This window comes from Dipodomys ordii, unplaced genomic scaffold, assembly GCF_000151885.1.
Source record: "Dipodomys ordii isolate 6190 unplaced genomic scaffold, Dord_2.0 Scaffold5, whole genome shotgun sequence".
NCBI lineage: Eukaryota > Metazoa > Chordata > Mammalia > Rodentia > Heteromyidae > Dipodomys > Dipodomys ordii.
The window spans coordinates 24,463,489-24,478,645 of NW_012267221.1; the positions used below are offsets into that span (position 1 = coordinate 24,463,489).

Here is a 15,157-nt window from a genome sequence, read left to right on the forward strand (position 1 = left end):
AGGGATGTGAAGGGTAAACAAAAGGAGGAGGCTGCAATGCTTGGTAAGAAATGTACGCATTATCCTGCCCATGTAATTGTAACCCCTCTGTACAGTATCTTCACAAATAAAATTAAAAAAAATGGATTCCTTCCTGATTTACCTATTTTCCTAAACAATGCTATTCTGTTATGGAGACTATATCTCTAAAACTACAACTGAGTGAGTTATTACAGTGCAAATAAGTGAATTTGCTCAGAATCATGAATGATCATGCTAATTCTAGAGCACAAACACAGTTTCTAGTGTCAGTGTTCTGTTCTAAGCTACACATTATCGGTTTGCAACCTAGGAATCAAGAAGTGCAGATAACCAAGTTTTCAAAGCAATCTTATTTTTTAAAATCATGAAAGCAGGCACATATTGCATAATAAAAATGTAATAATAAATACAACCAGACATTTAAAAAACCTTTCCATTCCAAAATATGAATGTTAAAAATCTGTTATTTTAACTTTCTTCCCTGATAGCTTTACCCCGGAACTAAACCATCCTCAAGGCATAGAAAAATGTCTAATAGTATAAGTTTCAGCATTTTTACTTTGAGACTTAATTTCATTTCTTGGATGACTGAGTCTATACTCAAATATGAATAGTAAAAAACAAACAACAGTGAATCAATACTAAAATGCCAATCCCCCAAAGTTAGATAGGTATAACAGAAAAAGAAAACAAATTAACCAACATAGTTGTGAAATCAAAAACACTTTACAATTATGACAGGAAATCTCTATGCTACAGTATAAATAGGTAAACTGAACAAGAGACAAAACCAATTTAAGACCAATCCATATTATCCAATTTGGGAGGGGGGGAGCTGTACTGGGGTTATAAGAGCCTGTGCTTGCTAGGCAGCTACTCCATACCACTTGTGTCATATACACTGCCCTTTTGGCTTTATTTTTTGAATAGAGTTTCACTTTTTTTTTTTTGAGGCTGGCCTAAAACATAATTCTCCTACTTTTGAATAGCTGCAATGAGAGGTTTGACTTTATGCCCAGCATTTTATTGATTGAGGTACTGTCTTTTGAACTTTTTGCCAGGGTGGCCTGGAATTACAGTCTTCCTGATGTCAGCCTCTTGAGTAACTAAGCAGCACAATAGCATGAGCCGCCCTGCTCAGCTCCAATCCACATTATTTTGAAACACAGTTCCCACCCTCTACCCCGGTACTGGGGTTTAAACACAGGTTCTCAAGCTTGCTCAGGTTGCTAGCTCATGGCTGATGGCTGAGGCTCTACCATTTAAGGCACACTTCTAGCACAGGTTTTTCCCAATTATTTTGGAGATAACAGTTTTGGACTTTTTTGCCTGGGTTAGCTTCAAACCACAAGCCTCTATGTTTTAGCATCCTGAGTAGTTGGGATTACAGGCATGAGCCACTGGCACCTGGCTAAAATTGACAAATCTATGAAGCAAATCTACACGAATTTAACATTTCCATACAAGTAGATTTCAATTTCTATTTAGCTTGGTTGTACAAGAGTAATATAGAGCAATATTATTAGTATGTATAAGGAAAAAATGTTTGGCCTAAATGCACAGGAAATTATTAAACTCTGTGGCTGAGGAGTAGCTCAATGGCAGAGCTACTCCCTGGTATAACCCCTGCTTTCACTGTATTTGATGTTGGTATAATTTGTGGAGGGGAAGGGAAAAACAAATTGTTTAAATAGGGATACAGGTGGACCCATTGCAACAATGAGATGTATAAGACATTAGGTCAAAAAGCAAACTTTACAACTTTGGCAGGGGGGGAGAGGGTGTGTTGGGGGGGCTTGGGGGGGGAGGAGGAGGTTGGTAGGGCAGGGATGGTAAGGGGAAACAAAGGAGGAAGCAACAATGCTTGATAAGAAATGTACTCATTACCTTGCTCATGTAATTGTAACCCCTTTGTACGGTATTTTCACAATTAAAAAAAGATCAAATGAATGAAGGTATGGTCATAACCACTGCTTGCCTGAGGTCTACAGTGCTGTCACTGCCTTTCACAGCCTCTTCCAGGGCCATTATTTATATTTTATTGAGCATAAATACTTACTCAGGGTGTGAAGAATGTCAAGCTCTGTGGCAAAAATCTGTTTGTGCTAGTGGTGTAAGATATTACTCATATCACTTCAAGAGGGAACAAAGAAACAATAAAAGTCAACTTCATACAACACACGATGGGATCAGCAAACCTGACAGGGTCTCTGTTTTCTGTGTTTCTGCAGAAAGATGTCCTGTACATATCAGAATCCTAGCAAAACACAGTTCTATAGAAAACTTCAGATTTTATTACTGAGCTGAGTTGCACAAAGAGAAGCTAATAAGAATGAGCACCATTTTTGAATTTGGGCAAATCTTGCCCCTACCAATTCGTAATTTTCCAAATCCAGGTTAGAATGCCTAAATTCCCTTTGGATTCTTTCCTGTGTGGGAAACAGAGATTAAATGAAATACTGTATTTCAAGTTAAGCATATAGTAAATATGTGAACATGGTAGCTTTATTATTGATTCAATCCTTAAGCTCTAAATCCCTACCTACTTTTTAAATTTGATATGTAATCCTGGTGATACAATTTCAGAGGAAATCTGTAGAAATGTCCCTTCTTATTACTGCTACCTACACATGTACTTTTTACTAGACTATAATAAAATTATTATAAAAAAAGACTCCTCCAAACTAAGTGCTTTAACCCATTACAGCCTTAGTAAAAAGATCCTGATTTTTCTTTAATGATTTTCTTCTGCTTCACCAACTGCTGCACTTTAATATTTTTTTCCATTACTTGATCTAATTAGTATTCTTTTTCTAGAAAGATTCTTAGTCCTGTTGTGGAAAAGATATGCACTGCATGATTTCAATTCTTTTCCATTCATGGACACTTGTTTTTTAGTATCAATAGTCCAGAATATGTCTAGCTTGGCACATCTTTCAGGTTTAGTTGAAAAGTACAAAGAGCACTTTGTAGATATTAGGTCAAATTAATTAATCAAGTTTTCTATGTCTTTATACTTCTCAGGTCTATTTTATCCATGAGAGAGAGAAATGAAGGCTAGGTGCTGGTGGTTCATGCCTGTAATCCCAGATACTCAGGAGGCTGAGATTTGAGGATCATGGTTCGAAGCCAGACCAGGCAGTCCAGGAAGTCACTCAAAAAATCTACAAGTGGCACTATGGTTCAAATGGTAGAGTGCTTGCCTTGAGCAAAAGCAGTTGAGGGACAGTGCCCAGGTGCAGAGTTCAAGCCCCAGGATGAGAGAAAGAGGGGAGGGGAGTGGGGAGAGGTTGAAACTTCCAGCTATAATTGGTCTATTTTATTTTCAGGTCAGTTGTGGCCTTACATATTTTGAATCAGTTATTAGATGCACATAAATTACAAAATATTCTCTCCTCTTAAATGAATATATAGTATTTCTCATCTTTGACACTAAATTTAATATAAAATATATAATCTAGATCTAAGCCAATCAGCACATGCTATTCTCCTGAGTATGACTACTGATACAGAAGTGGACATACATAATCAGAGGAATAACTGCCAGTCTTAGATCCTAAACATACTCTCTCTGTGCAGGGGCTAGAAGCTGGCTAGAGCTGAAGCTTCTACCAACCCCCTTGTCACCAAAAAGCCTAACATTACAGACAAAGTTCTGAGGGCCATTTCAGGACCCTGTGTCAAAGGATATTTTTAATGCTGGACGTTTTCTACTGTATAACACAATTAACTGTCCTTTTTGGCCTCAGCCAGCATGAGTTGACCATTCTAACACTTACAGTGCTTCTTCCAATTGCCAAATGGTAAATATCATCTGTGGGCTCCTTTTTTTCTTTTAAACCAGGTGAAGTAGTATCATACAACTATGAAGTAATGAGCTGTCATGGCAGTCTGCAAAGCAAACTAGCATGCCTCCCAGAGATGAATTTCTCTTCATGAACAGGGGCATGTGTACTAGAGAGAGCTGGTGCTCCAAACAAAGGTAGTTCTAAAACAGAGAAAGAGGATGCATGACATTTTAGGCTTGGCTCAGGCAAATCTATATTCATGAATAGCCCAAATGTTACCTCTAAGATAACACACTATCACATGAAATGACAGGGAGCCTCTGTCTTCATTACTAAAAAATAGATCTATTCTTTTTACTTTAAATTTTTATGTCTAGAGGACATGAGACAATTCTATTTTTCTTTTCTCCCAAATGAAAACCTTTCTAGGGTGTGAATGAGGAGGCAGAATTCTTCAGGAGTACAATCTTACTGGGCTATGCATGGCCACTTAAAAGATTCCAATTTTGTACCTAAGAGAATCTTAAGATAAGAAGAAGGATTAGGAAACCCAAGAAAGAAACTAATGAAATGGTGTCTATCAGAAATACAGTTTATAATGGTTACATATTTAAGAAAAAAAACCAAAACTTTGCACGTATTCTCTTCTATTTTAAAAACTTCATTCTATCTCTTTTGGTTATAAATCTTTCTTTCTTACCCCTGCCATTTGATTTATCTGATGAAGGTGATCATCATTCTTTTTGTACTGTACCATTACACAAACAATGATGAATGCTGACTAATATTAAGTTTACTGAGATATAGGGAACTTGATACAAGAGACAATAACTAAGATATTATAGTTTGTAATGCTCTGGTTATATGCACCGATCACTTTATTAGAATCATTATAGGCCTCACTTCAGCAACATAGTTCCATATATATTTCCCCTGTTAACAACAACAAAAGCAAAAATGATCTAAAATCCAATGCTCAGTTGGATTTGTGAGGGGAGAATGGATATGCAATACAAGAGATTATAAGTCCTACTATGAAAAGACAAATTCTTGTGTTAACTCAAAAAAATTCTTAAGAAAACAGGCTTCTAAAAAGGTGACAACAAGGGGGCTGAGATGTAGCCCAGTGGCAAAGCGCTTGCCTAGCAAGTGCAACATCCTGGGTTCGATCCCCAGTACCAAAAAAAAAAAAAGGTAACAACAAGCTGGGTGCAGGTGGCTCACACCTGTAATCCTAGCTACTCAGGAGTCTGAGATCTGAGGATCATGGTTCAAAGCCAGCCCGGGCAGAAAAGTCTGTGAGACTCTGATCTCCAATAAACCACTAGAAAACTGGAAGTAGCAATGTGGCTCCAGAGGCAGCACTTGCCTTGAGCTGAAGAGTGCAGGGACAGTGCCCAGGCCCAGAGTTCAAACCCCACAACCACCACCACCAACAACAACAAAAGATGACAACAATTTTTTAAAAAAATCAATGAGGTCCCAAGGCTCACTGGCACCTGGGCCCTGGGTTACCTAAGCAAAGATATTATTTGAATTCACACTGGGAAGGTTACCATGGATACATGCAAAAATGAAGTATCTATATTACAATCAGAGCCAACACAGTGAGAAACACTGGTTCCCTTATTGTTTTGAGAAAGGAGACTGCAACAGTTGACAACAATATTAAAAATTTTTTAATTATGCATTTTTCATGTATAAACTTTTATTGGTGTGGTATGTGTGATGCTAGGGATTGAATTCAGGGCCTCACACATGCTACTAAAAAGTGTACCACTGAGCTACACCCTTAGTCCCCAGCATGGTTATTTCAAAATATGCATAAATTGTGCCAATTGTCAAGCTAATCACATACTTATCCTTTTTATGGTGAGAACACTTGGGCTACTGAGCGTTCAAGAACAAGCTACACTGTCATTAGCTATAGGAGGTGACTTTTTAAAAAAATTGTGCATCCTTTCTGTGAATTTGTATCTTTAACTTGTCATTGTTAGAATATGCCAAGCTGGTTCTCTACTTTGGGATTTAATTATAGAGACACTAAATTTTCTCAGTAGATGGACATAGAATCATATATAGCTGTGTTGCTAGAGGGTCTCAAATTGGGATACTGGAAATTGGAAATCTGGAAATTGGAATCTGGAGAGAGAGAGCCCAGGTTCCCTCTCCAAGCATTCAAAAACAGAAGTATGGGGAACTTGAACTCAGGGCTTCACATTTGCTTGGTTTGTTTACTAATAATTGGCACTCTACTACTCGAGCCATTCCTCCAGCCTTTTTCTGGTTAATTGAAGATGAAATCCCTTGGACTTGCTACCATGGCTGGTTTCAAACCACAATTATAGGTCTCAGCCTCCTGAGTAGTTAAGATTACACATGTGAGCCATCGTGACCAGCCTACTTTTTGGTTTCCAAAGTGGCCCTCACATTTTTATTTTTCTTTCCTAAATAGACACCTTAGTAAGTTCTACTAATAGCCTCTTAATATAAAAAACTGCAAATCTCTACCCTATTTTTTTCAGCAACAGAAGCAAAAATAAATGGGACTATAGCAAATTAAGTGCTTCTGCACAGCAACAAAAATCAATCAACATACTAAGGCCACCTCTGGAATAGAAGAAAATATTTGCAAGCCACACAGCTAGTAAGAGAATAATGATTTGTAATGAACTCCTGTAACTCAACAGCAAAATCACCAAATGACTGTTGTTTTTCTTTAATGGATAAAGCAGGGGTTGACAGTGCCTACAGACCTAACTATAAAGGAGGCTGAAATAGGAGACTCACTTGAGCCTGTGTTCAAGAACAGTGTAGAAAATGTAGTAAGGCTCCATCTCAAAAGGGAGAGAAGGGAGGAAGGAAAGTTAAGAAAAGGTGAAAAAGGGAGAGAGTGAGGGAAGGGGTGACATTGTCCAAAAATATATGTGCTCTTTACCTGACTTACGTAACTGTAACCCCTCTGTACTTTACCTTTCTCTTTTATTTATTTATTTTGCCAGTCGTGGGGCTTGAACTCTGGGCCTAGGTGCTGTCCCTCAGCTCTTTAGCTTAAGGCTAGCACTCTACCACCTGAGTCATAGCACCACTTCTGGCTTTTTCTGCTTATGTGGTGCTGAGGAATTGAACCCAGGGCTTCATGCATGCATGGCAAGCACTCTACCACTGAGCCACCTTCCCAGCCCCTGTACTTTACCTTTATACCATTAAAAAATTAAATAAAAAAGGCAAAAAAACAGAATAAACATTTCTCTAAAGAAGATAAACAATGTGTACTATTATTAATCATCAAGAAAGTCCAAATACAAACTATTGGAACATTAGCTTAGATCTGTTAGAGTGGTTATTATAAAACAAAATGGTAAGTGTTGGTGAAAATGTGGAGAGGCTGGAGCCCTTGACAGTATTTGTGTGAATGTAAAATGATGTAGTTGCTACAGAAAACAATATGACAGTATTTCAAAAAAATTAAAAGCTAGAACTATCATATGGCCCACCAATTCCATTTCTGGGTATCTATCCAAAAGGACTGAGATGAGATTAGGATCTTGCACACTCTGTAAATGGCAGCATTATTAACAATAACTAAGGTATGAAAACAACCTAAAATGTCCACTGATGAATGAAGATGTATTTTATGTGTGTTCATGCATACATGTATGTGTGTGTATATAACAGAATGCTTATTCAGCCTTAAAACATCTTGAAATCTTGTCATATGTGAATCAGAGGAAACTGAAGGGCACTATGCTAGGTAAAATAAGCCAGTTATACGGGACAAATAGTGAACGTATACTCAGGAGGAATCTAAAAGAGTCAAACTCGCAGAAACAGAGAATGGTGGTGAGGGGCTGGGAGAAAGGAACAATGGAGAGTTGCTGTTCAATACCTCTAAAGTTTTAGTAAGACAAGATAAATAGGCTCTGGAGATCTACTACTTTATCCCTCTAGTTATCAACAGTACATTGTACATTTATATTATTAACATTAACACCATATTTGTATATGGAATATAGAACCTCTAGGGAGATGATATTGCTACTCATGATACAAAATAAGAATGACTTTCAGTGCTCATGCATAACATATTATGTTCCTCTTATCACTGTCATTAGAGAAAGAATGATATGTGCTTCCTTTCAGTTAGTGTGTTCATGTCTAGAAGTCAAGGATCATTATGTTTCAAATTACTTCATTTCCCTGCCACATTGTCTAGCATAGTGGAAAGCACATAAAAGTGGCTCAATAAATACTTGAAGGATGAATGATGACAGAATGGAGGAAATACAATCAAAGAGCTGAAAGTCTTGTTTTAGATTGGGAATATAACCTGGGTGAGACATTTTTACAATTTTGAATATATTTATTATGTTTACCAGTAGCTAATCCCATGTATATTTAAAAAGCCAATCTCTTCTGGGCCCACATAGACAATGGACATAGTGGGGACTTCAGACCAAAAGGTTAGAAGGAAGGTGCTTCCAAGACAAGTCTTGCTCAATGAAATCATTTTAAAAATGACATATGTGCCAACTTGAATGGAAGAAATGTAAAACATATCATATAGTTTTATAAAAGGCAATGTGTTCTGGCAAGGCAATATCAGGGAGAGAAGTAGAGTCATGCAACTTGGGAAACAAAGACAGATTGTGAAACAGGTTGGTAATAAGCAGTCATGGTTTGTGATAATAATTGCATCATGAGAATAATAGTATCATAACTTTCTCTTAAGTGTAGCAACTTAAATTTTTTTAGCCCCATCAAAGATTAGTGAAGGAGTATGTACAAATCACCGAGCGCCTTATGAAATGTTTCTCTTTGGATTATCAGTGGCAGATAGCAATGTAATGATCTAGATTTACGCTTGATATATCACAGATGATTCTTCAGCCAACATTATAAACCATAAGGAAGACAGGCCAGGTTAGGGTGAGAGGGCCACAATGCTGAGGGCAACAGAGAGGCTGGGGTGATAAAGCAAGGATGAGTTTGATGGTCCTTCTCTCTCTCTCTCTTTTTTGTCAGTCATGGGGCTTGAACTCTGGGCCAGGGCGCGGTCCTTGAGCTCTTCAGCTCAAGGCAAGCACTCTACCACTTGAGCCATTCCTCATGGCCCTTCTTATCAATAAAGTACTATAGCAACAGAAATCTAGTACTTGCAGATGATCTTTTCCAAACTTTCAGTTTCTCTATAGCCCTTTCCATATCTGACTGTCCCAGGCAAAAAACTCAGCTAGACACCAATCTTGGAGCTTTGTCTTTCCTTGCAGGTAATCATATTCCGAATGCGCGCTCTCTCTCTCCTCTCTCTCTGCCTCTGTCTGTGTCTGTCTGTCTGTCTGTCTCTCTCTCTCCCCCTCCTAGAGAAAATCATTATTTACCCCTTAAAAAAAACTTATGTTGGCCAGGCACCAGTGGATCATGCCTGCAATCCTACCTATTCAGGAAGCTGAGCTCTGAGGATTTGGGTTAGAAGCCAGTTTTCATGAAACTCCATGAAAGTCCAATTAACCATGCACCAAAAGAGGAGTGGTGGCTCAAAGAGGTACATTCAGGTTATCAAATAGCACAACACCAGGTCTGTTGGAACAAAGCAGGGAAAGCTGCGATTTGCTCATCCTAGTAGGTCCTAAATCATACTACATATTACTATGCTACTTATATGCGGTGCTATTTTCATTACAGCATCAATTTACATTTCAGGATTCACTGCTTGCATGTTATCTTGGCAACAAGAAATCTATCAATATAAAATTTCATATCTTCCATTCATGTGCAAAATACTTGAAATCAAAATCAAATCAATCACTTATCACCTTAAGACTACTTAAAATAAAACTAAACTCTTAAAGTATCTATTCATTATAATTATACTTTCCTTTCTTTTTCTCTTTTTTTCTTTTCTTTTTCTTTTTTGTTGTTGGTCATGGGGCTTGAACTCTGGGCTTGGGCGCTATCCCTCAGCTCTTCAGCTCAAAGCGAGCGCTCTACCGCTTGAGCCACAGTGCCACTTCCAGTTTTCTGGTGGTTTCTTGGAAATAAGAGTCTCACAGAAGCCGGGCGCTGGTGGCTCATGCCTGTAATCCTAGCTACTCAGGAGGCTGAGATCTGAGGATCTCGGTTCAAAGCCAGCCCGGTCAGGAGAGACCGTGAGACTCCTATCTCCAATAAACCACCAGAAAACCGGAAGTGGCACTCAAGTGGTGAGCGCTCGCCTTGAGCTGAAGAGCTGAGGGACAGCGCCCAGGCCCAGAGTTCAAGCCCCACGACCGACAAAAAAAAAAAAAAAAAAAAGAGTCTCACAGAGTTTCCTGCCTGGGCTGGCTTCGAAACACGATCCTTAGATCTCAGCCTCCTGAGTAACTAGGATTACAGGTGTGAGCCACCAGTGCCCAGCTTACTTTTATTTCTTTAGTGCTGGTAAATGAACCTTGGGACTTGTACATGCTGGACAAACCCTCTATCACTGAGCTACACCTTTAACTTTTTTGGTCGGCCCTGGGCTTGAACTCTGGGCCTGAGCGCTGTCCCTCAGCTCTTCAGCTCAAGGCTAGAACTCTATCACTTGAGCTACAGCATCACTTCCGGTTTTCTGGTGGTTTATTGGAGTTAAGAGTTTCATGGACTTTCCTGCCTGGGCTGGCTTTGAACCACGATCCTCAGATCTTAGCTTCCTGAGAAGCTAGGATTACAGGAATAAGCCACCAGTGCCTGAAATCTTTAACATTCTTTAATGTTATTTCTTTTAACTATTCAATTTACCCATGTGTGCAGCAAGGCTTCTGTTATTGTATCTAATCTTGATTTTATGTAACAATGCTTTCCAAATTAAGCAACAAACGAAATGAAACATTTCATAGTTAAACTCAGAGGCAGTAAAATAAAGAGGATTTCATTGTATTCTACGGGGCACAAAAATTCAACTAGCTTATGTAACACCCACTGTGACTGGGAGTGGTGAAAGCTTTCTTCAGCTCCTATGAACACTCTGATACTCTGAAGTTCTCCTTTGCCTTATGGCCACTGCTATTGGGTACAGGATTCAGAATATGCAACTAGAGACAATTCATAGTGACAAAAAGTGGTTACTATGTATCTACATGTACTAGAAAGTCAATATTTCTGATGGAGGGGAGGGGATTTGAAAGATCAAGCAAATGGTCTAAGTTGGTATAAATCATAAGCAAATTCCTGGGGCAAAAACTGGGTCTTACTATCATTTGATCAGAGAGACTCAGAATACAGCATGCAAACATTGCTAGGCGTAGAGGGAAGTGACACTGCTTGTACTTTACTGTCAGACGGTCTTTCTGTTTGGTCACCAACCTTTCTCTTCATGGTATTACGATAGGGCAGTGAATTGATCTAGGGTATATTAAAGTCATTTTTAATAGTTTTAACTCACACATAAAGTAGTACATGTTTATTAGTATTATGTGATGTTTCCATACAGGTATACACTGTCTGATGTTCAAATCAAAGTACGTACATGAAAACATTTAAAATCCTTTTACTATTTAAAATTTTTATTCTATAAGGTCATAGTTTTTAGAAGATGTAATACATTTATCTATAAATTAATAACTTTCCTAAGAGACATAACTATCTGATGACAGATTATCAAATCCTTATAAGTAAAAGTAACACGAGAGGAGATAAAGAGTGGGAGACCATGTTACATAATAGTAAAATAAGAAGTCCTTTTTAGGGGTGAAAAAGCCCCCCAAACACATCTCTGTAGTAGGTCCTGCTGATGTGTGGCATTTACCCCAAAGTATATGGAGCTCTTCACTTTGCAAATAGGATTTGACAGCTGTTCAGACCATTGAGCAGCATTACATAACAAGGCATAATTCAAGAAGCAAAAAGGAAACCGACATTGAAATAAAGCTTTGGTGTGTGGGCTCAAGGTTGAATAGAACACACTTGTACAACACAGAAAGGAGTCACTGACAAGGCCATGTGATATTACCATAATGGAAATGTTCCGGCTTTTCCCACAGCAGACCTCTGAACTGTACATACATATTGCCAGCAATGACCTTCTAATTGAGCATTTGTGTGGGAGAGAACTGTTTCTGCTAGACATCTGACTTCTTTTGGAGATGTTTTTGGAAGTCAAATATATGACTCTTCTTTTCTTCACAATGCCATTGCAGAGAATTTTAAATAACAATGAATCAGATTCTGCATCTGACCTTATTAGCAAGTCTAAAATAAAATATGTAATGCAGCTCACTAAAACTGGCTAAAGCATACTTTTTTTTTTTAAAGAGCAAGTGGTAGGTGGTTTAATTTTTTTAGCTAGCTTTTTATATGCCAAAAAAAAAAACCCACTTAGGGTTGAGGGATATAGCTCTGTGGTACAGTGCTTCTCTTACTCACAGCACAGGAGGAAAAACCAACTGTATAGAAAGCAGTTTAGGTACCAAAGTAAGAGTAACACTAGTCTTACTCAATACTTTCTCGCGCATACAATTTGCTTACTAAACTATGTGTTAAGATTGAGAAATACCTGGATTATGCAACCTAGAAAAAAAGGAATATGCTTATTTATGAAAATTCTTCAATAAATCTGTTTGCTTTTAAGCAATATTGATAAAAAGCACATGGGATGCACATAGCATGGTACTCTCTGTAGGCCTGTTTCTACTGCACAAATCAGAGGGTACACTTCTGGGGAAAGATTTTTAAAATACCAACTATTTTTTAGAGTGTACATATAATTCTTAGTAACCGAAATAACCGTTTTTGTGAATTAACATGCATATATAACTTTATATTTGCAAAGGACTTTTTGGCCCTTTTCCCAGACCAAACTTGGTAAACTAGGTTGTATATCATGCAAAAAGAATGCAAAGCCTCATAACTTGCATGAATGTTTGGGTTTATAAGTGGATATTATGGTTAGGTGTGGATGCACACATAATTTCTGTTTTCCAAAAAGTATTTAATCTACTGAATTGTCTCAATTTCATTTTAAAGCAAGGACATTGATTGAAAACTAAGGACCTTAATAATGTTTAAAGAAGAAAATACTACTTGGTTTATCTTGAAATATTATCAGTCACTCTATTATTTACTAATAGTCCTTATACTTATCCTCAAAAAAATGATCTAAAGATTATAATGCATTTCTATGACAAATGCCAATAAAGTACATAGGAAGGCATAGTACTTAACATTTTAATAAAATAAATGCTGGTGTTAAAAAAAATTAGGATGAATTGCAAATTTGAAAAGTCACCCTGTACAGAGCCAGCATTCTAGATACAGAATAAATTCGTAAACTGAAGATCAGGATTTCTATCTTGAACACTTTTAGAAATCAAATACTCCCTTTTCTAACAAAGGAGATGACATTCTGTCTAATCTGAAAATACTCATGTCTGCATTATAAAGTTGTCAAACTATTGAAAGTTACTATAGAAATGCCAATGCATCTCCTATTAGGTATAACTGGGTCACTTACATACTAGTTCATGCTGTATATGCTCTGAATTAGAATGTGAAGGACACATCTCCAGGGCTTATATTGTACTTTAAAATCCACACACATAAGTTATATCAACATAAGTTATATCTTGGTGAAAGATTCAGGTATAGTGGATGAAACATTAAAAAACAATTAAAAACAAAATATACACAAGGTGAAAGCAAATAGTGAAACTGTATAGAAGTTGCTTGTGTCAGCACCATCAACAGTCCCACGGTAGCCATCCTCCTTTCATCCTGGTCAATTCATTAACTGAGAAGAAAAGACAGAAACTATGGGAAATGCAGACCATCTGCTCAATCCAGATGCACTGCACATGTCTAACAGATAAGATCTAATCCTTCCCTGAAATAGCCAAAAAAGGTATTTAGATGAATTTGCATCACAAATAAAAATAATTCTGAAATCATTATTAAATAACACCTTTCTAATATCAGTCAAGGCTTACTAGTGTGTAATTAAACAGAACGTTAACACAGTATAGAGAAAATGGGATTGGATTTCTAGTAGCTCTAGTGTGTACACATTGATTAAACAGAATATTAACACAGTATAGAGAAAATGGGATTGGATTTTTAGTAGCTCTACTCAGCTATTCATAAAATACATCAGGCCTTTTAAAACATCATCTTTCCTTGAATAAAAGAACATTTTAGTCAAGTCATCCAGAAGATAGTTAACACATTTCAAGTAATGAGCATTTTTAATAAGAAAAGGTTAAAAACAAAAATATTCTTACCTTGAAATTGTGAACCTTTTCATATTTTGGAATTTGCTCATTTTCTTTCAGAGTTGCTCTTCTAACAAGTGATGTCAACTGCGAATAAGCAAAGAGTTTCAGAGGTTGCCAGATTGTCACAGATGACTTTTGAGAACCCAGTTTCATTCCCAAGGCTGCTATCAATAAATCTTGCTGACGGCCCTCTTGTTTTGATTTGTGAACTGCAGGTCTATTAGTTTTCCTCCCAGACCAAGACTCTTTGGATGGCATTTTGGAATTCAGAGAAAAGAAAGAAACCCTGTATTGGCCTGTGTCTCCCGGTGAACTCTATTCAGCTAACACATGAGCATTCTGCAGCCAGCACAGAACCCTAACCTACAGAGAGCTGAGGCCACGTCACACCACAGAGAGGTGCAGGAGGGTGATGAAGCACTTCTTCAAGAGAGGCCGCCTAACCAGGCAAATTCTTCTTTCTTCCTGTTTTAACAAAATGAGGCTCTATATTTAAGCTTCTGAAAACTTAAGAGTCTGAAGAGAAATAAAAACAGTCGATGCTAACATGTAAAACATTCAGCATTCTCTTTACAAACCCTTTTTAAAAGCCATGCAATTTTGATCCATTCCTAAAAGCTTTCTTCTCTATTCAATAATGTCCATTCTGAATGAAAGATGCCTACATTCTGCCTGCAGTCAGTTTCTAGCAACAGACACCCTGTGAACCCTCTAGCAGGAAGGTAGGGGGAAGGGAGGGATTTGTCGGGGGAGGCAGAATTAGACTGGTTATCTCCTTTCTTACGGTGGCCAATAAAAATCAAGCAACAGTATTTAAGTACTGTGTTCCTCAACTCACTGTTTCTCCCTCCTCTCATGTAAAATTTTCTTGCTGGCTCAAAAAAGAAAAGAAGGAGAAGAACAAAAAAAAAATCAGTGGGAAGATAATGAGCAATGAATGAGTCATACATTATTACAAAATGGAATTTTTAACCTATTAAATGCAGTAGAAAATTAATATACAGCACCATGTTTTAAAACAAATGAACATTCAATTGTGAAAAGCTGAGCCATATCATTCTTTGTGCATTATACATATATTCTACCACTCAAGTATATCTCACATCCCCTCTTCTTTGT

The 15,157-nt window shown here is 37.6% G+C and overlaps 1 protein-coding gene across 1 annotated transcript in view; it reads right to left on the reverse strand.

The window, feature by feature from the left end:
• The window catches only part of Chn1 (chimerin 1), a 45,995-nt gene extending 31,275 nt beyond the window's left edge, over positions 1–14,720 (reverse strand). Inside the window, exon 1 of the mRNA XM_013030888.1 lies at positions 14,045–14,720. Coding sequence (XP_012886342.1) covers positions 14,045–14,296 — 252 coding nt within the window. The 5' untranslated portion in view covers positions 14,297–14,720. The remainder of the gene's footprint in view (positions 1–14,044) is intronic.
• Positions 14,721–15,157: the final 437 nt, after the last annotated feature.